Below are 23,009 nucleotides of genomic sequence, written 5' to 3'. Positions count from 1 at the left end.
ACAAAATGGATAATATGTGGAAGAAATTACTTTCAAGAGTAAAAATGAATAGTTCAATGCATTGCTTAGCCAGTTGTTTAAATTAAATAACATGAAATGATACCACTTGGCTGGACCTTTGTGTGGTTTCTCCTTTGCACTTTTTTTTCTTCAGCATATGACATGACATCCGTTTAGAGCAAACATATTATAATCTTACTGCAGATTTTCTGAAACTGTTAAACTGTGTTGAAGTGTAAGCCGTTTTCCCACTTCTGGAGTTGATTTATTTTCAATAAGATTGTGGTATTACAAAGCAAAGCTCCAGCATGTAATGGGATCATTCTTTTACTATTTTTGTGTTTGGTAAAGGGATGACTTCATAATAACCCCTTTCAGTGGGCCAGGCGATTTCAGCATGCAATTTGAGAGCTACTGTTTGCAGTGTACATTCTAATGAGTACAATATGCTTGACAAATCATCTATGGTGAAGCATTTAAAAAAAAAAAAAAATGATGTAAAAGAAGCATTTGCTGAAGTCGGCAAGCAAGGATTTGATAACCATATGATATAAGCTTGTTTTCACTGAAGATAATTCTAAGCCATTTAAGTCTAACAACTGTTGCATTTGGATAGATCCATCTATCCTGAGACTGATAAAGGGCCTCTTGCCTTAAGGAAAAGAAAGTTATTTATAACCAAGTGTTTTCCTCATTTTTGGGGGAGATTTCCTAACTGGGAATTAAAATTAAACAAAAAAGCAGCAGTACAGTTAATTGCTCTTTAGGCCAGGGAGCTTCCTCACAAATGTACCCTCAGAGCAGGAAACTGATTTGAAATAAACAACACGGAAACAACTCGGAGCAGCAGCCAGTAAAGTTCGAAACCGTTTGTTTGTTTGTTTCCTTTCTGTCTGTCTTCCAGTAGAATAAGAACTCAGTTTATCGTGAAGTGTGATAGAAATATTTGTGTTTATGAAAGGTAACATCACAGTCCTGATGAATCAGGTTTCTTAATATTATATGAACCATGATGTTGAAATGAAGCGACTACAGGAAGCTTCCCTCCTTTTGAAAAGCTCAATATAAAGTCAAGCTCACCCAAAGACCGCACTTCTGTCAGTCCTTTTCAGTTCAAAAAGTCGCCCTCTATTTATTAAGACAGATTTAATCCCCCTTCCTTTTGGTGGTGGTGATCAAGGTGGTGATTGGTGATTCTGCTGTATATTAGTTTACTGAAATAATACATTTCAGAAGATGTGCTGGCAGCCAGTGCATAGAGGTATAGTTTTGTATACCTCTATGCACTCAGATTAAGGTTATGATTTTGTTCTCTGGACCAAACTTTTACAAACTTGTGAGTTTTTTTTGAGATCTTGAAATCATGGCAGGAAGAGCAATAAGTAAAACAGATGAATAAAAAAAAACCAATAAGTTCTCTGGCTTTTTGGATGGATTGTTATTGCTGTGTTACCTGTTGTACAATATGGCCAATAATCCTTACACTATCAGTGCACTAGAGCGGACATTTTGAAAAGAGCTTCGAAACTGACTTTAAAATTCGAAGTGTAAAAAGTTGTTGGGGTGTGTGCAATGAAAAGAAAAATTGCAGTACGTTATTTAAACAGTTGTAGCAACATGTGGGGATGTTTAACGCTATATTTTTTTGGAACTCCGCGACTTAATCTTGAAATAATAAAATTAAGTATTATAAAATGGTAGTAAAACAGTTCCATTAATAAACCATATTTTGTCAAATATATATATATATTTATATATATTATAGCTATATCTATATATTATATATATAATATATATATTATATATATAAATATATTATATATATATATAGATTATATATACCTATATAATATAAATATAATGTGTGTTTTATTTATTAAAACACAAAAAATATTGGATTTTAGGTATATAGACCTATTCAAGTTCCGGTAACTGGATAAGTTCATAATGGAAAATATTACTTTCAAAATAATAAGGAATTAAAAAAATAAATAAATAAATGCCCAGTACCACTAGAGGAAAGCATTCATTCTTAGATTTCAATAGTTTCTTTGTTTATTTATCCATGTATTATCTCGTCATACAATGCTAAAATGTAAAATAATGCTAACTAAAAAGTAAATAAGATCTTCCTTGAAATTTTTTTTTTTTTTTTTTTACACCCCTGTCGATAAAGTGGTGGCACAACAGATTTCTAATGATGTTTTACTTGCAAATCCTCTGTGATGATAATCTAGTGAAGGCACACATTACAGTTTTATATCTGGAGAACTGGTTATCCAGTTGTTATGACACTTGCTATTGTCATTCCTTACCAATAAGAACTTGCCAGACTTGCCTTTTTGTGTGCTTTTTAATTTCCTGTATATAGCTTTTGATGCCACAGAGCTGAGAATTGCATAGAAGCAGCCTTATGGCTTTAATAAAAAGCACAGTAGTTCTAGCAGAGCTGCTGCTAATTAATGTGGTATGCCTTTTTATCTTTAATTGGTGAACCTAACTCTGGGATATCTTTATTCACAGTAGTTGGTCAAGATTTGCTGACGTCAGTGGACTTCCACTGGAGTTCTTTTGCCAAAATACAATTATGTGCAAAAAACATTATAATAGTGGTTATTTCCATTATTATAGTGTTTCTGTAGCCTTCCTTGATATTCTGAGAATGTGCTGGTATAGAGATGGTTTCTACACATCCTTTGCTGTGTGCTCTGATCTAGTAATATTTGTACATTTTGGCTCTGTTTTATGAAATTCCATTATATTTAATAATTGAGGGTTAGTAAGTCTAGTTATGCCCTACTTTTTAATTGATTTATTAGTCTGGACCAAGAGTAGCAGCATTTCAGTCTTCATTAGTTAAGGATTTTTTTTAACACAAGCTAATGGCTTTCTTAGTTACTGCATCCCGCTGTTTCCATTTAAGGTGATTTACTAGGGGGCAAATTGTGACTGGTTTCATGTGTTTTGTGGGTTTAATGGTATTTAACATTTTCCTGCTCGGTTTTGCTAATTTTATTATGAAAATATTGTGTAGATATTAGTGGAATAAGTGTATTGTATTGTATTGTATTGTATAATCAATGCTGCATCTTTAATCTTTTTTTTTTTAAAGTCTGTTTGTAATTATAACCTAATGTAGTATGGTACTGTAGTGTATACACAACATATGCAAACTAACCATTTCTTTTATTTTTTTTCCAGAGAAACGTCAAGATAATGGACGGGTGTACTTTGTTAACCACAATACGCGCACCACACAGTGGGAGGATCCCAGAACCCAAGGGTAAGAACTGCGCAATTACAAACATGTCCTTTTTGTGGGGTTGAGCTAACCATGATGTGCACATAAAACTGAGTAAATACAGCACACGCATATGGTAAACATATTCATATACATATACATGCTATTATTTGGTGGATCTGAACTACTTAATGCTGAATAACTGTGTTGTAATTCCAGTGTCCAAATGTATTTATTGAGCAGTACAATACATACAAAAATCCAAGCCCTTTAATGATGGAGTATATTGTTTACAAACCATCTATCTGCTCATTCATCACTATGAAAATACCGTCAAAAATAAATAAATAAATAAATATAAATGTAAAAAAATAAAGAAAAACACATTAATCAGAAAACCGCCTTAAAGCAGTGTTTCTGCGAGTAAAGATATCCAGTCTTGGTTGAGGTGTAAATATGACCTCACCCCCCTCCCCCCATTGAAATGTACTTTGAGCTAACCTAGTCTATCAAAAAACGAGCGCTTCATTTCACCATAATTAAGCCTGGAATGTTCAAACTGCTATGCAGACTGCTATGCAATTGTCTCGAGCTTGTCCTGCACAGATGATTGTGACACTTTTGCTGGCCTGCACAAGGACACAGTTTGATACCAGTTCCGTTCTTGCAGGATGATTCAGGAGCCACCTCTCCCCCCGGGTTGGGAGATGAAATACACCAACGAAGGGGTTCGCTATTTTGTCGACCACAACACTCGCACTACCAGTTTTAAAGATCCACGACCTGGATTTGATTCAGGGTAAATATAGGACTTTTTTTAAGTAAATGGTTAAGTAGGAAAATATACATTTTCCTATGGCTCTTAATAGGAGTGCTACACTTTTTTTTTTAAATTGGTGATTTATCTATAATGTCTTTTATAGTAACATTTTTACAGTTAGATACACACAGGCAAGATTTTCTCTTTTTACTCAAACATGACACAGCACAAATTCTACCAGATATATGTATGTATGTGTTATGTATTTTGGGGGGCTGGAACACTGTCAACTAAATTAAATGTTTTTGGTAGATCCAGAAAACAAATTTTGTGGGATGTTAAATGGCTGTAAATGCTCTGTTTGACACAAGATGGGTTGAAGATATCCGAGAGGCAGGTAGCCAAGTGGCTCAAAGAATATTAGTGGCCCCCTTCCCACCCACACTTCACTGACTGGGTACATGTTGAGAAAATATGGCCCTCTACATGAGCCCAAATTATTTTGACCACCGAACAGAATTGGTGGACTCTATTAAAAAACAAATACCATTTCAGTGCAGCTGTGTCTACTTTAATGAAAAACATTCAGTTAAGGTTTAGAACTGAATCCTCGCCCTGATACTGTTATAAGCCATGTGTGGTGGGAATTATTTGTGGTCTGTTGTAAAAATGAGCAATCCAGCCAAGACGGTAATAAAACAAACTGTGCCACTGTGTATACAGTCAAATTGTTCTTTTTGCAGTGAACATACACCACAGTGTTGCAGTTTGTAACCGTCATCTTGTGCCATGCATTCCTGTCAACAGACAGCATCATCTGCTTTAACAAACCTACCGCTGTTCGTTTATGGAAATAGAATGATTGCAAGAGGCATTGCCATATGAGTGAATGGCAGGTCTTTCACATAAATACACATGACTTACCTGTTTTAAATAGAAACAATTGAGCCATAACCATTAATAAGACACATGTATTAAGTATAATACACTGTTTTCTTCTTGTTTTCATGTTAAGTTCAAAACAAGGTGGTTCCCCGGGAGTGTATGATCGGAGTTTCAGGTGGAAGTATCACCAGTTCCGGTTTCTGTGTCATGTAAGTACAGTTAATTAACAAAGCAGGAGTGTAAAAGAGGATTGACGTAACTAAACAACCTAGTATAACTTGCAGGTTGTAAAAAGTTATTGTATAGTCTTCAGTTTTTTACTCTTCAATCTATCCATCTAAGTTTTTATTTTTTTCTTATGCTGTTTTTCCTCATGGAAACCCAGCCTCCCAATTGCTATCCTGGGGTTTATGAGATCTCACAGATTCCATTGAGGGGTTTTGTATGACATCAGAGCTTGGATAAGCACTGGGTGAGGAAGAATTGCAGCCATTCTTATCTCCAACTCTTGTGGTTTGGCTTTCCAAAGAAAGTAACAGCTTGCATCTGGTATACATCTCAAAATTACTTCATCCTGTTTATCTGATGAAGACAGAGGTGACTGTTTGTCGCTCTGCATTCAAGTCTTATAATTATGTGAATTTTTATTATTTATTTTTATTAACATTCTCAGTTTCCCCCTTTACTCTCCACTGTGTGAGACATGCAGCGAAACTTCAAACAGCCAGTCTGTCCTTTGGCTAAGCAGAGTCTCTTGCAGTGTGACTCCAGTGCCTCACAGCATACTGTATTTACAATTAACTTCTTAGAGTTGTGTTTTGGATCTTCGCTGTGCAGCACAATACATAGTTACATACATAGTTAGTATAGACAGATAGATGAACACAGTAAAAAAGGCAATTAGGTACTGTACACATTGCATTATTTAAGAGTTACATGTCAAGCTTTTCAAATATGCAATGTCATTGAAAAGTTTCCTGATGAAGTCTTTTACATTCTTGGATGCTTGTGTACACTGTGCTTCTTTAGAACATCCATTAAGAGCTCTTGAAATAACACCTGGAATAAAGTGTTTGTATTTGTATACTTACTGAGTTTTTGTTTTTGTTCCAGTCTAACGCACTTCCAAGCCATGTGAAAATCAGCGTCTCCAGGCAGACTTTATTTGAAGATTCCTTCCAGCAGGTAAAGTAACCTGGGCAGCATGGTGGCTATAGGCTGGGTAGCGTTAGGTGATAAATAAGTAAATACATCCACCTAGTGATGTTGTTCCACAAAAAACATGGGTTTCATATTAAATCCATTACCACTGGTTTCTAGTTAATGCCCAATAATTTTTACACAGCTGTCACAAACCAGTAATCCACCCTGTTTTAGTTATTTTTGTTATTATTGAACATGGATTAACAGGTTAGTCTCAGTGTGAATTTCTAAGTGATTTCGAGCATATTGTCAAATATTTGTATTGTGTATATCATTTGTAGATCATGAATATGAAAGCGTATGACTTGCGTCGCAGGTTGTATATAATAATGCGTGGAGAAGAAGGGCTGGATTATGGAGGCATTGCAAGGTAAGCACATACTGTATATGAACAATATCTTATCAAGTGGCTTGCATAAGGTACATCGGATTGTAAGGGTTCTGATATACATGGGTGAATGAAATAAAGCAGCTTTTCTGCAGTTTTTCTACTGCTAATTATAATGTACTCGACAGTTTCAGTTTTTTTAAGTAATATTTAAAAAATGACATGTGAACTGAAATTCTGAATTTCTGTAACTGGTTAAAAAGGACAGATTTTTATCTTCAGAATGTGTCGGGTACTGCCTCCATTGCAAGCAATTTCTGAGAGGCTCATTTTATATATATCTATATCTATATATATATATATATATATCTATCTATCTATATCTATCTATCTATCTATCTATATATATCTATCTATCTATCTATCTATCTATCTATCTATCTATCTATCTATCTATCTATATATATATATATATATATATATATATATATATATATATATATATATATATATATATGTTTGTCTGCAGCATGCAAATAAATAAAAAATACCTACAACCAAATTGTTTAAATGAGTCGAGGAGCATTAGGATCACAAATGTTACACCTGTCTTAACGGGGAAAAAGTGTTTTTGTTGTCCTGCAATCAATCTTTTTTTTTTTTTTTTTTTTTTTAATAACACTAATGTATAATTAAAAATCAACTACATGGTCTCCTAATATTTGCTGTTAAGTGTGGTCAGTAACAGTTCCTCACTTTCTCTGCACTTGTTGTCAGGGTGTTGGGTTTGTTGTGTACTACATTATACCCCTGCTTCTTTCAATGTTCTTTACCCCTCATGTTGCACTGGGATAGCTTCTCCGTGTTGGGATCCTGTGTTTCTCCCTTGCTGGTGCAATCCTGGTTCTGTGGTAATGGGAGTCCATCTCGTTCCTCCTTCCCTGTGTGTGTATGTGTGTCTTTGTCTCTCTCCGTGTCTTGCCAGTGGTTTTACCCTATGGTAGGTTACGTCATGCTGTTCTACCACAGGGTAGAACCACGGACAGGATGCTGGGGATCTCTCTACGTCCCAGGGATCTGCTCGTTTTCACTGTCAACTGCTGTTCTACACATGAGTGTGAGAATTCTGGTGAGGTGTTTATATAAAAGCTGAGACCCTGGTGTCATATTGACGCAAGGATCCCAAAACTACAGACACGGGAGTGTGCACTAAAGGGCTGTCACAGCTCCACTGCACTACCCCATTGGACACTGTAGGCAAAAAAGGGCTAAAAATATACTGGGTTTGGCTTTTACTGAGCAAGTACTATCCAGTAATCAAAGAAAATTAGGCGGTGCAGTTGGGTGGGCCTGGCAAATTGCCTTGATTGCCTCATGTTCTGCTTGAAGTGCAATCTGTATTTTGAAGATTGTTTTCCAACCTCAGCAAAGCTGGGAAACAGAATATGCTTTGTATTTGAGTCATGATCTAACAAACTAAAAATATGAAAATACATACAGTATCACCATGAAGTTATAATACTGTACCATGTAGAAGTGCTGGTCGGTTATGATTTTGCATTGCAAAATAAGGACTTGAACCAGTGTTAATTCTAGTTCTCATGTATTGGTAAGAGAGTGGGGTGGTGCGTTATTCAATGCTGAGGAAGCACCTAGCAGTGGTGAGAATGTAATGTGCTGCATCGCACACTGGCAGCTGCGTCGTGAAAGAAAGCCAAGCCCTGCTCCAGAGCTTTTTCCTCGCCAGCTGTAGCCGTTATAGACAATTCAGAGAAATTAAGGCAATTTATGAAGGAAGAGATTTATTAAATTGTAAAACACCTAAGACCACTTAAATACATATTACATGTATGAACGTATTCTTTCCTTAACATGTCATTTGTTATTTGAGTTATTTTATTAGATCATTTCATGCTTTTGTCCTTTTTAATTACACGCTGCACCCCTCTCCCCCCCACTCACCTCCAGGTAGAATTGAGATTGTGTGAGTTGGTGATATGTTCTTGCTGTTTATGCTGATTTACTTATAAATGTTTTTGTAAACCCTGCTATGTTGCATTCTTTTCCACAGAGAATGGTTCTTCCTGCTATCCCATGAGGTCTTGAACCCCATGTATTGTCTGTTCGAATACGCAGGGAAGAATAACTACTGTCTGCAGATCAATCCTGCCTCCTCCATCAACCCTGACCACTTGTCCTACTTCCGCTTCATAGGCAGATTCATAGCCATGGTAAGAGGGCATTAGTGTAAGGCAATATTTATTCCTAATACCAACGTGAATTGGTTGCATTGAAAAGATAGGAGGGTATTAATACTTTTGGACACCACAATATACAAGACAGCTTTAATTTGAGATGTTCTCAAATCCTACGGACTGAGAACATCATCTGGGGTTGTTCCAGTGGGATATTGGTTTTGGCCATTTTATATGAGAACGGCATGATTTTATTTGAAACCTGTATTTACAGTATATGTACAAACAGCAAAATATGACATACCCACACTATAACAAGTACACTTTAAAAGCACTCATTTGGGTGGAGGAGTATTATAAAAAAGAGTATTTCTGAGTTCATATTCAACATGTGGTTGTTGTGATTAAACAAAAAAAAACCTAAGACAGGTAAACAGCAGCTCAGATGATTTATTTAAAATCAGTTAATGTGGTCAGTCAGAGCAGCAGAGATGCAGTTATATCTTGTTACACTGGTAGCTAAGCAAGATCTCATGGAATGAATCCAGTAGCTGTCAAATCCGAATCACTTTCACTCCCCTTGCTTTCTCTGGGAAAGAGAAGAAGCAGGCCCCAAACCAAAAGCCAATCCACAAAGGACAAAGCACTAACTCACTGCCCCACCCAGTTTCCAAAAGAAACTGTATTTAGTTGGGTTCGTAAAAAGTTTCTCATATCCCCTTTAAAGTACTTTTTTTTTTATTTATTTTTTTTATATATATAATTCCAGTCGTTTTCATTTCTCAGATGTGCAGTGTGGACCCCACCCATGTTAAGACATAATCCTCAATAAAACAGCAGACTGTTAGTCACTTGAGAACTGTCTGTATTATTGTTGGACACCTTTTTCCAAGCCGTGAAAGCATTATTACATTTTTTAAAAAGTGTCTGGATTTCATCCTCCAGGCCCAGAAACATATCTAGTTTGGAAGAGTAACGGTTTTACACAAACAGTTAGTGTGTCACAGTCTGGAAAGTCACACATTCAAAGCAAGGCATTTGGTATCTGATTAAGCGGAATGCCTCTGCGTCTGAGATCCTGTATTTGTTGATACTTTGTAAGGGAATGCTGCCGTGTGTTTTCGATCTGCATGCTTGTGCAGATGACGTAATATAAAGACACATGCTGCCATACACGCTGTCACACTGCAACCCCTTGCAAGCAATCAGTTTATCAAACACTTTCCTGTCTTGGTTCTCAGACTTGAAATCTTTAATTAAAGCGTAACTCCAAAGTTGAGTAATGTAATGTCTAACACATTTATCAGCTGCAGGCTTCTGTGGTCCCTCTCAGCAGTTGCTGATATAAGCAGTGGTGAATGATGAGGAAAGAGGGAACAATTGGCTATAAACAGTGCATTTTAAGAAAAATAAAAAATTGCAAGCACTGCAAGGTTATTTTCAGAATTCACTTGGATGTGCCAGAGCTCACCAGGGCTATTAACAGTATTACTTAATCCAGTGCCTTTTTATGTTCTGCAACAGCGTTCTTTTTTCTTTTACCCCCGCAGGCTCTGTATCATGGTAAATTCATCGACACAGGTTTTACTCTGCCATTCTACAAATGCATGCTGAATAAAAAACCAACTCTGAAGGACCTGGAGTCGATTGACCCAGAGTTCTACAATTCCATTATGTGGGTCAAGTAAGTACCGTAAGAAACGTTGAAAAAGTCGTTGTTCTAGGCATTTTTGCAGGGTCCTTAAAAGGGGGGAGCCATTAATACACCGATGCGACGTATGCGCTGATGTGTCTAATATTAAACTACTGTACCAGTGCCACGGTGGGATTGCTACAGCACTGTTTAATACTTTTCTTTTTAAATTTTAATTTGTGTAACAAATTTGTAAAAGCCAATGCAGCAGGAACTATTGCTAAGTATGGTTTTGGAAAGACATGTTCAGTAAAGCAAAGAAGATTTGTTCTTGAACTTGTTTGGGTTCTTGATAAGCTAAAATAAAAATACTGGTAGTTTAAATACAGATGTGTTGTGCAATGTATAACTTGATTTTACGCTCTGTTAATTGTTACTTTTTAAAATTTTGAAAACTAGTAGTTTCTAGCAGTTTAATTAAAAACGAAAAACAACAGTGTCAAATTATTAATGTAGAAAAATGTTGCAAACAAGGGATATTTCAAAAGTAAACCTGCATGTCTTTCTTTATTTGTCAGTGTTGAGCATGTACGAAAAAAATAAATTGTAAAAAAAGGATTTTAAATACAAAATAGGTGTTTTTCTAAAATTGAAGTCTCAAAAAGCCTGGAGCGACTTTTACGCCAGTGCGACCTATAAAATGATTTTTACGGTAGTGTTCAACTGCATATCATATTGTAATCCGGTATCTGCATATGTATTTCTCATTGTTGCTGCAACCTAAAAGGCACTTCAAGAAATAAATACACTACCGGTCAAAAGTTTTAGAACACCTCCATTTTTCCAGTTTTTATTGAAATTTATGCAGTTTAATGTCTCAGTGTACTTTGAAATTAAAGCATAGAACAAATAAACAATTGGAGATAAAAAAGAAATCATGGAATCGTTTTGTTTAACAAAATTTTATCTAAATTTTTGACTCATCAAAGTAGCCACCTTTTGCAGATATAACAGCCGAACACACTCGTGGCATTCTTTCTACAATGGAAATCAAATATTGTTCGGAAAGTTCTTCCCAACACTGTTGCAGAAGTTCCCACAAATGTGTTGCACTTGTAGGTTGCTTTGCTTTCACCCTTCTGTACAGTTCATTCCAAACCAGCTTGATGGGGTTTAAGCCTGGAGACTGTGCTGGCCATTCCATGATTTGAAGCCTACCGTCTTGTTCTTTTCTTCTAAGGTAGTTCTGACATAGCCTGGAGGTATGTTTTGGGTCATTATCTTGCTGTAGGGTGAACCCCTGACCAACTAGGCGTATACCAGATGGTATTGCACGACGCTGCAAAATGCTGTGGTAGCCGTTTTGGTTCAGGGTGCCACTCACTCTGTGCAAGTCGCCAACTCTGGATGCAGCAAAAGAGCCCCAGACCATCACGCTTCCTCCTCCATGTTTGACAGTTGGCCACGGTTGGAGGAACCATCCTTTCGCCTACTCAACGGCGTACAAAAACCCTGCGTGATGAACCGAAGATTTCAAATTTTGATTCATCGGTCCATAAGACCTTCTTCCAGTCTTCAGTAGTCCACTGGCGGTGCTTCATGGCCCAGGCAAGCCACCTTTTCATATTTTGCCATCTTAGCAATGGCTTTCGTACTGCCACTCGACCTGTCAAACCTGCAGCTCGAAATCTTCTCTTCACAGTTGAAACTGAGACTTGCTTACTTCGACCAGTGTTAAGCTGTGCTTGAAGCTGTTGACCTGTGAGCCGCCTATCACGCAAGCTGTTGACTCTCAGAAACTTGTCTTCTGATTCTGTTGTGGCTTTGGGTTTGCCAGACCTGTTCCTGTCAGAGTTTCTTCCAGTTTCCAAGTGCCTTTTGATAGTGTAGGAAACTGTACTCACTGACACCTTGGCTTTCTTTGCAATTTCTCTAAAGGAAAGACCTACACTTTTTTAAAGGTTATAATAGTCTGTCTGTCTTTCTTTAATTGCCTTTTTCTCACCTTTATGATAGCAATATACTACTTCCTGCAGTACAGTACTGTCCAAATAATGCTTAAGAGGGTGTAGTAACACACTCTGTTCCAACACTACTTTTATACAGACAGAGTGGTTGTAAGTAATCAACAAAAGTTGGGACACCTGTAGGAATTGTTAGCATCAACTTTCAAGGCTTAATTTACTTCCATTGCTGCAGAACAGCTGTAAGTTGTTAACCCATTACTTGTTCTCTGAAAAAGGCCTTTTTGTATAACTCTGAAATGTACATTATTTTTCAGTTTTTGGTAACCTAAACTTTTTTTAACCTCTGGCAGTTTACCGCTTACCTTTGTACCATTTCAGGTTATTCACTGGACTTGAACTGCTTAAATTTCAATAAAAACTGGAAAAATGGTGGTGTTCTAAAACTTTTGACCGGCAGTGTATATTGGTTAAGCCATTGCACATAGCAATGAAACTGCAGCTTCTTTCCAGTCTGTTTCTGAAAGCAGAACAACACATTGTTTCCATTGTATCCACTTTTTCAATCAAAGTGGGCCATCATCAGTACGGCATTTCTAGAATTTTATTAATGTTGGTTTTCAGAGAGAATGATCTGGAGGAGTGTGGGGTGGAGCTGTTCTTTGCTCAGGACATGGAGATACTGGGAAAGGTGACAACACATGAACTGATAACAGATGGGGAGAACATGCTGGTGACGGCAGAGAACAAGGAAGAATACATCAGGTAACCAGCAACACCCATTAGTCTACATTTAATGATTTGAAATAGCTAGCATAATAATGCCAGATGTTGTCATTCATAGGTGGTACAGACTAAGTCACTAACCTTGTGTGGCTTTGACCCGAGTTCAGGTCCTAAGATAAATTAGTTTGTTGTTCTGAGCTGAGCTCCAGTGGGCATTTAAAAAAAACAAACAAGCCACAAATTAAATATTTAGTCTCAACTGAACAACAGATTCCAGTGTTAGCTTATTGCTTGGGACTTGTTTGTCTGTGACAGTGTTATACTTTTTATTTACACTTTGTTTGAAATGGTACAGCAGTACAATGTTGTGTACAGATATCACAGACTGTCATGTGCTCTCGGATGACCCTGCTGTGAGAGCACATGGTTACGAAGGGGTTAAGTGATAGCAATGCACATACGTGACTGTTTGGTTGCTCTATCAGACTGCTCACAAACTGGAGGTTCACTCGAGGTGTGGAGGAGCAGACCAAGGATTTCCTGGACGGGTTCAACGAGGTGGTCCCTCTCGAGTGGCTCAGATACTTTGATGAAAAGGAGATCGAGGTAAACAGTGTCAAAATAAGATAGTTTCAGCTTTTAATTTTCAGAGGGGTTCTTCAAATATGAAACACACTGAAGAGTTATAAAATTGTTCTTTCTGGTGCAGCCTTCAGAAAGGGCCTGTAACCTACAACAGAAAAAAAAAACCCATACAGGAACTGATTAATTTCCTTGTGATCTCCAGCTGCTTCTTTTTTGGGTTCAGATTACTCTAACGAAATGGAAAGTGTTCCTTAAGATTTAAAAAAGGCCCCGTTATGGTCCTGAGTAAATAGGCGCCTAAAGCTTAGAAAATGCTCTTTAACCGATGCTGAGATCTGAAAGACTGCTAGTTTGTAATGGAAACATTACAGGCTGTGCTGTATGAGTAGTTGTGTTACCTGTTTTCATTTTGTATGTATACAGCATTTGACAACACTGGGTGTAGAAAGAATCCCACATGACTTGTACATAGTCAATGTTACTTGCAGCAGTAGAATTATTTATTATTGTTATTATTTTTTATTTTATTTTATTTGGGTCTTTTGTTGGTGCTGGGAAATACATCCTGGATCTCCTGGCTCTATGCTTTGCAACAGGGCAAGACAGGGTAAGGGTATAGAGTAGGCACACCAGTATGTCCCCTTATAAAACTTTACTTCTAAAGTTGAGCAGTTTTCCCATGCATTTCTGAACGTGTACTTCTATGCTTATACTGTGCGTTTGCCATAGTTCACCATGGTTTGCAATGTTTTTTAATATGCTTTACTTCTTTGGGCTTTACCTTGCTTACCTATGTGTAACAATGCTGTCATTACACTTTGCTTTTACTATGGTAAACTTTTGTGTAAGGGTCACTTATACAATATAAATAAAATTATATTTACAGAGAACCACTTGATTAAACCCCAGTTATTGAGAGTGTCACAATCTAGGGATATAAGACTGTTCCTGTGCCTTTGTCTGATGTCACGCATGTTTTTTTTTACATGTGTATATGGTGGATGTTGGTTAAAGTGATCTACATCATACTGGTAGCTCTGATTTGGTGTTTACAACATGAAATATGGATGCAGGAATACATCTAATTCTCAAGCAAACACAATGAAAGTAGCTTCTAATTATACAAAACCAAAAGGGAACATGCGATGCATTAGATCAAAGAAGAAAACCCAAAGAGATAATTAAACACACGATTATGATTATGATTTAAGTTCCTCATATTTTACACTGAATTCTTAAGAAAATGTAATTAATAAAAAATTAAATACAATATACTGTACTGTCCTCAGTGAACTGTATTTGTTTGTCTTACTGTGGCTGCCCTTGAGACCAGAATCATTGAAATGTAAGTTCCAAATTGCCACCACTCAGTTCCAGAAGAGATTAGTGTAGCCAATTCTTATCCATTCATGGATCAGTGAGTAACCCAGCTAGATTAGCACAGTAAATGTTAGCTGTTAGTCAATGTACTGTTAATCAAATTGAAGTGGTTAGCGAAATACATGTAAGGAATATTTTTGGATTTGTTAATCGCACATGTCTTTCTTTTTAAGAAAAGGAATTTCTTTGTAAGTTTGTAGTTGACCATAGAGAAGTCATTCAGTACAACCTGAAGCAATACACACATACAATAACTTTTAAAGTAAGTTCACTCAGCTAAGGAGAACTTTAGAAAAACAGGTTTATTTATACACAGTTGAGAGCATGTACAGTTCCAACCAAAAACAAATATTGCAGTGCCAAATTGTTTCTTATTAACTGTGACTTACCAAAATAAAGAAAAGAAACATAAATCAATTGACACCCGCTGCAGAGAGATTTGCAGTCATCTTTTCTTCTTCCAGTTTTTCATTTCAGTGTAAAGGAACCAGATTTTAGAATGTACATCAAAAGCGTTTGTTATGATGTCTGGAGAACATTTATTTCATAAAAAGTTATGAATGTGGAGGTATTTCTTTTTCAATAAAGAGCTGTAGACAAGGTTCTGTTTGCTAATTTTAAGTACATTTAAGTATGTACTAATGTTGGATGTGTAGTTTTATTATGAAGCACAAGGATTAGTTATGTAAAAAGTATTTTATATTTTTGTAGTTGATGCTCTGTGGGATGCAGGAGATAGATCTGAGTGACTGGCAGAAAAACACCATCTACCGCCACTACACCAAAAACAGCAAGCAGATTCAGTGGTTCTGGCAGGTGAGCTTTTCCTTTATAATTATAAATGTTTTTATAGTAAGTTCTACTGTGGCATATGGTCCTCAACATGCCACAGAAATAATTTAATTCACTGAAGATTCAAATATTACCAATACATTACATGTGCTATGCGCAGCAGCATGGCAGCATTTTCAATTAACATCACAATATAATATATATGAAACCTTAAAAAACACATACCTTTATAACATGTACTAATGGTTAATTAAAATATATGTAAGGTACAGTTAATTTATAACTTGTGGAACAACTAATATCAAGTCTTTGTGGGGAAGAGTCCCCAGCCATATAATGCCTATATTAAGTAACAAGCTCAAAGTTTGTTGTAGTGTATCTTAATTCCTGATTAGATGTGATTGAACCCAGATTTGTTACCCCTGCTTTGGGAACAAATGTTAAACATGCCAGAGAACCGTATTGTCTTAGTATAGTAATTAGTGGTTAAAAGTGTTTACTACAGAATTGTTGTCAGAGCATAGGCAACATGGGAGGGGTAATATTCCAAAAATAATTTAAAGTAGCACTTGAGGTTACATTATACTGATTTCAGTAAATAAATAATTAACATCTGCTATGTGCACAGATGTTCGAAAAAAGAGCAGAGGCAAGTACGCCATTTTTCTTTTGTCTTGAATTGAATAGCCTTTTTATGTACAACTGCTCATTATTATGATAGCTTTATTTGAAAGTGTGTGATATATCATTTGAAAATGTGACCTATAAATGTTTGTGTGTTTGTCAGAATTAGTTTCACTTCAGCACACATCTGTGAACAAAATGACATGTTAAATATTTTCATGCATCTTTCCTTTTTTGCTAAATGCTGATGTTTAATCCTTCCTTGTTAGGTGGTAAAGGAAATGGATAACGAGAAGAGAATCCGCTTGCTGCAATTTGTAACAGGAACCTGCCGTCTACCTGTTGGCGGCTTTACAGAATTGATAGGTGAGAATAAACAGCTCATACTATGATCATTCTCTACTTGCAATCATTGTAGATTTACTTAGTGCCACAATACACAGAAATTCATCAGATGAGTTAAAATGAGGGTTAAACCATACCTGAAAGAGGTCTTCCCTTAGATTTAGTTTTCAGTATGCCTTCCCTTATATTTAGTTTTCGGTATGCATGGTTTCCTTATGTGGGAGTTCGTAAGATCAAAATGAATTGTGTAGAACTAAAAAGAATAAAGCTAGCATCCCAGTGGCTTTCATCCCCACCACAGCTATAAATTCAACACTATCCATCAGTAACCTGAAAAAAGTGAGCATTATGACCTCTATCCACTCCTATGTGTAAAAAATCAGCATACAGAAAAACAGCGTGCGACCATTTCCCCCCCAGATTCTGATCCTGTTGATAAAATTGTTTATAACTTAGCAAAATAATGTCGTTTTCAAGTTGCGTCCCAATGAAATAATACACTCTAAAGTGTGACATACATATGTACACCCACCTCGACCAATGACGGATAATTAGACAGGGCTTTGTGTAAATGTTTGCACATGTTTTGAGATATTGGACTTTATTTAGTTGATTTAAGCAGCAGCGGATCTGAACGCTTCAATCATTTAAACCACTAAATTAACCTTCCCATGTTTTTTCAGATTTTTACTGACAGATGTAACATATTTTTATAACATTAAATATACCTTTTTTTTTTTTTTCCTGAAATGCTAACATAACTTACATTCTACAACAGGGAGTAATGGACCCCAGAAATTCTGTATTGATAAGGTGGGGAAAGAGACCTGGTTACCTAGAAGTCATACTTGGTGAGTTTTTCTTTTTTTAATTTTGTTTTTACTGCTTAAGTCTTTCACTTGTGGCTGTTGCATTTGTTTGTACTTGTATATGTTTGTATGAGAGTGTGCTTGTGGAATACTTACTGTTTACTGCAAGAGTTATGATCCCTCTGGCAAATGGTCTTGAGTCTATTCCCATGCTGTATCAAAGGAGGCCTGTTCTCCATCAGACGTGTACTTGCACCACAAATTGCTGGCATTCCCTTTTGAAAATCATGTGTGGGTTGTTCTTGGTTTACTAGTCCACACAGCTGTATTGCACGGGTGAACTGTTATACTGAGGCTGATGAAGCAGTTCATTATAAGGGCTGTTCAGCAGATGCCTCCTTTTAATCAAAGCAGTTTAACAGACAAATTCCCAAATAAAAAAAGAAGTAGCCGCAGAAGCAGCTCAGCAAGTAATACCAAACACTTTAACTTAACTAAGATTTTACATGAAGTTTACAAATGCTCCAGCTTGCATTACTTTTGAAGATGCTGAATATAATGTTTTGCAGAACATGCACATCTCCTTGGAGTTTGATCCAAGTTGATATTTTGCAGATCTTTGTAGAGATGTGTATTATTAATATTGTATGTGTTTTTATCTTTTAGTTTTAATCGACTGGATCTGCCTCCCTACAAAAGCTTTGAACAGCTGAAGGAGAAACTGCTTTTTGCAATCGAGGAAACAGAAGGGTTTGGCCAGGAGTGAAGCACGTCTGATAGTGTTTAGAAACACAGAAAGATATGCAGAGTGGAATATTGGTGGTGGTGGTGGGTGGGTGTCTTAATTTCTTTTAGAAGTTAAAGCAAAGAACCATGTGGTGTGGCATTGGAGTAATACAATATACCCAAGCATACAAACATATATCTTCTATGGGCTTCTCTAATCACGTTCCTGATGGCAATATTGTTGAACGAGAGCCATTCCCAAAACTTGGTGTCTTTAACAAGCAGCGGCTGGTACAGATTCACTTCAGATTTTATATATATATATATATATATCAACTTTCTTCCACCCGTAAATCTTAACTCTGTCTTAAGTTCTGAATAAAACCAAAGAAACATTGTTGAAACGTTTGTTAGCTGGACTAAAAAGTTCCTTTTAGTTGTATTCATAAGAACATAAGAAAATGTACACACACGTTGGGTCTCAAAGTATCCAAGTGATTCTGCCTCAACAACATGACTAGATAACCCATTCCATACCCTCACTTACTCTCTGTGTGAAGAAGAGACCTAAACATTCAATCCTCACCACCCCATGTTTTTCATTTATCAGCCTTTGTATCAGAAGTCAAATCCTTCTAATGTCAGTGTAGTAAGGCACCATACTGATGTAGTCCTATTTTTTTCAAATTTTAAAGTAATGTACAATTATTTATACAAATATTATTATATTTAATACATTGCTTAATAGGCCTCCACCCCGCTATACCAGGTGATGTGTTGCGGCTACAAAACTCTTAGCTCCATATAGTCATGAACCAGTGTATCCGATAGTCACCTAATCACGGAACAATTCCCACATTTGACTCGGTGGCTTGTAAGTTGTTTTAGAGTTGTAATTGTATGTTTATTCCTGTCAGATAATTCGGAGTCAAAAGCTTTGAGAATCTGGCCCATTGTTATGTCTCCTGAGCGTCCTCATTTCTAAGAAGATTCATGTGTTGTTGAAATATGTCTTGCCGCTGCACAGCAAGAGAGAATAAATAAGCTGTTTAAGCTTTTGCCGGCGCTACTCGCTGGTGTTTTCATTTTTTATTTGGATCAGTTCTATTCAGTGAGTACTGAATGTCTGGATCACAGCAGTGTCTAGTCATTGTTTTGTTTGTCTATGATGTGTGTCCCTCTTGGGTAGTGAAACTGATTGCCTTTTAACATAGTTACCTACTCAGGTAATCGGGATAGGCACCGGATTTAGTACATTATTTACATTGTTTAACTTTAAAGACATTGAAATATTTCTGCACAGTGGTGTTTAGTAGAATTATAGAAACTGAATGTCTTTGTGTTCATTGTGACCTCATCAGAGAGTCTACCAAAAACTAGCTGTGCCATATATTCATCTGGTACCATTCTTTTAATAAATAAATACTCTTTTTATGGCAAATGACATAATTGAGCTGCTAACAAGTATGTTATACCCATCCACCTCCTTTTAGTATTTTTAACATGTTTCGTCAGACCTAGTAAGCAGTTAAATATGAGTTTGCTGCCTACAGATATTAAAATAGCTGGAATGACCTTTCAAGGATTTGTAATGCACCGCCTGTCCCAGTTGCACTTTTTTTAGGGTACTAATTGTATTTAATTAAACATCATGTGACACAGAACACAACTTATAGCTGCTGCCGTTTGGAGACAATATGTTAGTAAATTACTGAACGCCACCCCGCCCTGTAGTTTACAGAATTGCTCGCTGGAAGTGAGCTCCCCAGTGATGTCACTGCAGAGCCACCCTTCCTGATTAGACTGCTGATTGAGGAGGGGGCCCAAAAACAGCAAACTCGTTATGCAAACCCCCTTTGTTTGTTGTTCAAACCAATTTACCATTTCAAGAAACTTCTTTTATAGCTGCATGTTTGCAAGGTGGTAGAATGCTATTAAGAACCAGCTTACCGCCTGCTCATTTCCTGGGCAGTACCCAATAAAAATATCTTCCAGACTTTGTAACTTTATTAGGTCCTAGTACAGCCTATATACTGTGAAGCTGGGAGGAGCCTAAAAGCCAAAGCTTCAACAGGAGACGGCGTCTCTACGCATGCTGCCTTTGTGGACACTTTGCTGACAGTAACTCTTAATGACAGTAGATGATGAACCACCCTACAAAGACAACTTTTGATAGCCATTTGCTGGTATTTTGTCTGTTGTGCCGTTTCGAAGGTAAAAAGGCTATTTTAATATAGTCAATTAGTTTAATGTAGACTGCCAGGTTAAAAGAGAGATTCTTCCTTAATTTTAAATGTGACTTGTTATATTTACATGATGGACTTGCATAACCACTAAGAAACATTCAATGCAGAGCCAGTTCAACATCCTTCAGTCTCAATTCCTGCCCGTCACAGAATTATTTAAATGTTATTGCAGAGATATCACAGCACTCAATTCAACATGCTCTGTAACCCTAAAGCAGTGTACTGTCGGACTGCTTACCAGCCTGTTTTCATAAACCGTTGGTTGATCAGTTTAAACTTTCTTCTGTTTTGTTTTTTGTAAAGCAGCAAAAGAAAGGGATTCAAGTGTGATGTTACTTGGCTAATGTTTAGTGGCTGCTGCCTTGGATACTGAAATTTGGCAAAACAAGCATATTTAAGTACTGCTTTTCAGTAGACATCGGTCACATTTGAAAATCCCTGCTTTGTGGAACTACTTTCCCAAAGAGTTGAGTTTAAGCAAAATGAAGTGCCCATGCTGTAACTATTATATATGTCCTATTTCTTCCTGTTAAGAATGTAATAAAATTATTCTGAATTGATGGTAGAAAACTGCAGCCTTGTGTTAGTAGTCGACTGTGGTTAATTGAGTATAATATCTAATAGAAAGTGGTTGTTGGCAGGATAAACAGTTTAACATATTTAAATATGGACCTGTCAGATTAAGACAGAGAGGAAAGTTCCTTATTGTTTTCAGCCTTTTTTCATAGGGTGTGTGTATCTTAGCTTTCAGAGTTTAAGTCCACCCTACTTATTTAACTTTTTTTTTTTTTTTTTTTTTTTTTTTTACTTTTTTTGTTTAATGAGCAAAACAAATGATTTCTCTTGAATGCAGAGGTCAAGTGCAAATGCAACAACATCAAGAACTATACAAAATGTAATAAAGTTGAAATAAGAGAATTGATACCAGGAATTATGACTTGGCCACAGGTTCAGTCCCAGTCTATTTGTTTATTTAGCAGATGCCTTTATCCAAGGCAACTTACAGAGCCTAATGTGGGTGAACTATGCATCAGCTGCAGAATCACTTTCAAAAACGTCTCACCAGGAAGATGGAGCACAAGGAAGTTAAGTGACTTGCTCAGGGTCACACAGACAGTCAGAGAGTGAGCTGGGATTTGAACCGGGGACCTCCTGGTTACAAGCCCTTTACTTTAACCACCAGGGGCCTTTAATTGGGCCTTTAATCTGAAGAACTGAATACCCCTCTTTAATTTTGGCAAAGTGATTAAATATTGCACAGATTGCCAGTATTCAGGTAAATCTAACCCAGACTTTGCTGCAAGAAACTGGTTTCAGTTACTGAAAATGAGCATCAGCTTTGGAAATTATGTGAAAAATAAAAAGGTTTAATATAAAACTCTGCCTTACCTTTGGTTAAATTTGTGTTTCTTTGGTTAGGATACCATACGGTGCTTGGTTAACACATTAACAATGCAGATACACTCAGTGTACAGATTATGTATGTAATGTTGCCCCTAATTGTAAAAGAACCAAATATATAAGATATACTTTGGGTGTTAAATATAATTGCAAATATATGTATGTTGTACTGGTAGCAAGGAATACACTGAGGTTTCTTAGGCAGTGAAAGTATAACAATGACGTGGGAACAATGAGACATACAGTTTAGTACATATAACTCCTACATAAAAGAAGTGTGAATATATCAGATAGAAATAATAATTTGCTTCTTTTAAATGCTAAAATATATTTCCTTTTTAAATGTACAGTTGAAAAGCTTTTGTGACATGAAGCCTTTTCTATGTGAACTGCAGTGTTATGATTAAAAAAAAAAAAAAAACATTTAGAAATTTGCTGTTATGGCTGTTAAGTAAATTTGAAATGAAAACGGGATGTGTATAATAATAGATTTATCAACAGCTCTTATATGCCACCAACCTGTGTCTGTATAGTAAAATGACTCGTGCAATAAAAGTTATTACAATGTGTCACTGTGTGCGTGTGGTCTCATTATGTATTGGACCAAACCTTGTTTTCTGCTTTTTAAAATGCATGTACAGTATAGGTTTTCATATTCAAACTGCAGATACAGGTGTCAATTCTGGAACAGTATGCTGTCACGTTTGTTTTTTATCTTCTTGGGCAAATTTCAGTGTTGTAGCCTTATTTACGTGTTCAACCGAGAGATTTTGGAGCCCGGCTCCTAATATACCTCTCTGACAGCTAACTATCCTTTATCTACCACCCTATTCGTTGCACCATATCCAAGTCCACATACCCACTTTTCCTGCATATTGCAATAATTGCACAATGGATGTACCATAGAAACCTGCGGTGTTCCAGCCCACTCCTCTATTCTTCTGCAGGGTTTTCATATCTAAAAACTACTTCCTTCTAAAAACATCACAGAATCCAGACCAGGTGTAGTCTCTATGGTGGAAGGCAGCCTCAGGTTGCCACTTTTTTTGGTTTTGGGTCATCTGCGAACAACGGGTCTTCAGACCTGTATCTCTTGAAAGCTGTTTTTTTTGTTTTTTTGTTTGTTTGTTTTTTTTTTTTAAATCCATTTATATTGTTTCCAGATT

At 36.6% G+C, this 23,009-nt stretch overlaps 1 protein-coding gene across 5 annotated transcripts in view; it reads left to right on the top strand.

Moving 5' to 3' along the window:
• Positions 1-22,410, top strand: part of wwp2 (WW domain containing E3 ubiquitin protein ligase 2) — a 69,291-nt gene extending 46,881 nt beyond the window's left edge. For 4 of the 5 annotated variants that reach the window (XM_041268081.1, XM_041268082.1, XM_041268079.1 and 1 more), the window contains 13 exons: positions 3,202-3,283; positions 3,912-4,040; positions 5,017-5,095; positions 6,000-6,071; positions 6,371-6,459; positions 8,489-8,648; positions 10,163-10,296; positions 12,834-12,974; positions 13,421-13,541; positions 15,612-15,716; positions 16,586-16,682; positions 17,440-17,512; positions 18,137-22,410. In XM_041268081.1, the coding sequence (XP_041124015.1) occupies positions 3,202-3,283; positions 3,912-4,040; positions 5,017-5,095; positions 6,000-6,071; positions 6,371-6,459; positions 8,489-8,648; positions 10,163-10,296; positions 12,834-12,974; positions 13,421-13,541; positions 15,612-15,716; positions 16,586-16,682; positions 17,440-17,512; positions 18,137-18,236 (1,382 nt within the window). In that variant the 3' untranslated portion in view covers positions 18,237-22,410. The remainder of the gene's footprint in view (positions 1-3,201; positions 3,284-3,911; positions 4,041-5,016; positions 5,096-5,999; positions 6,072-6,370; positions 6,460-8,488; positions 8,649-10,162; positions 10,297-12,833; positions 12,975-13,420; positions 13,542-15,611; positions 15,717-16,585; positions 16,683-17,439; positions 17,513-18,136) is intronic. The other variant, XM_041268083.1, reaches the window with a different exon arrangement.
• Positions 22,411-23,009: the final 599 nt, after the last annotated feature.

The sequence above is a fragment of the Polyodon spathula genome, chromosome 13 (assembly GCF_017654505.1).
Source record: "Polyodon spathula isolate WHYD16114869_AA chromosome 13, ASM1765450v1, whole genome shotgun sequence".
Classification (NCBI taxonomy): Eukaryota; Metazoa; Chordata; class Actinopteri; order Acipenseriformes; family Polyodontidae; genus Polyodon; species Polyodon spathula.
Note: the sequence above shows the minus strand (reverse complement) of the source record. Positions and strands in the feature narration are given on the sequence as shown.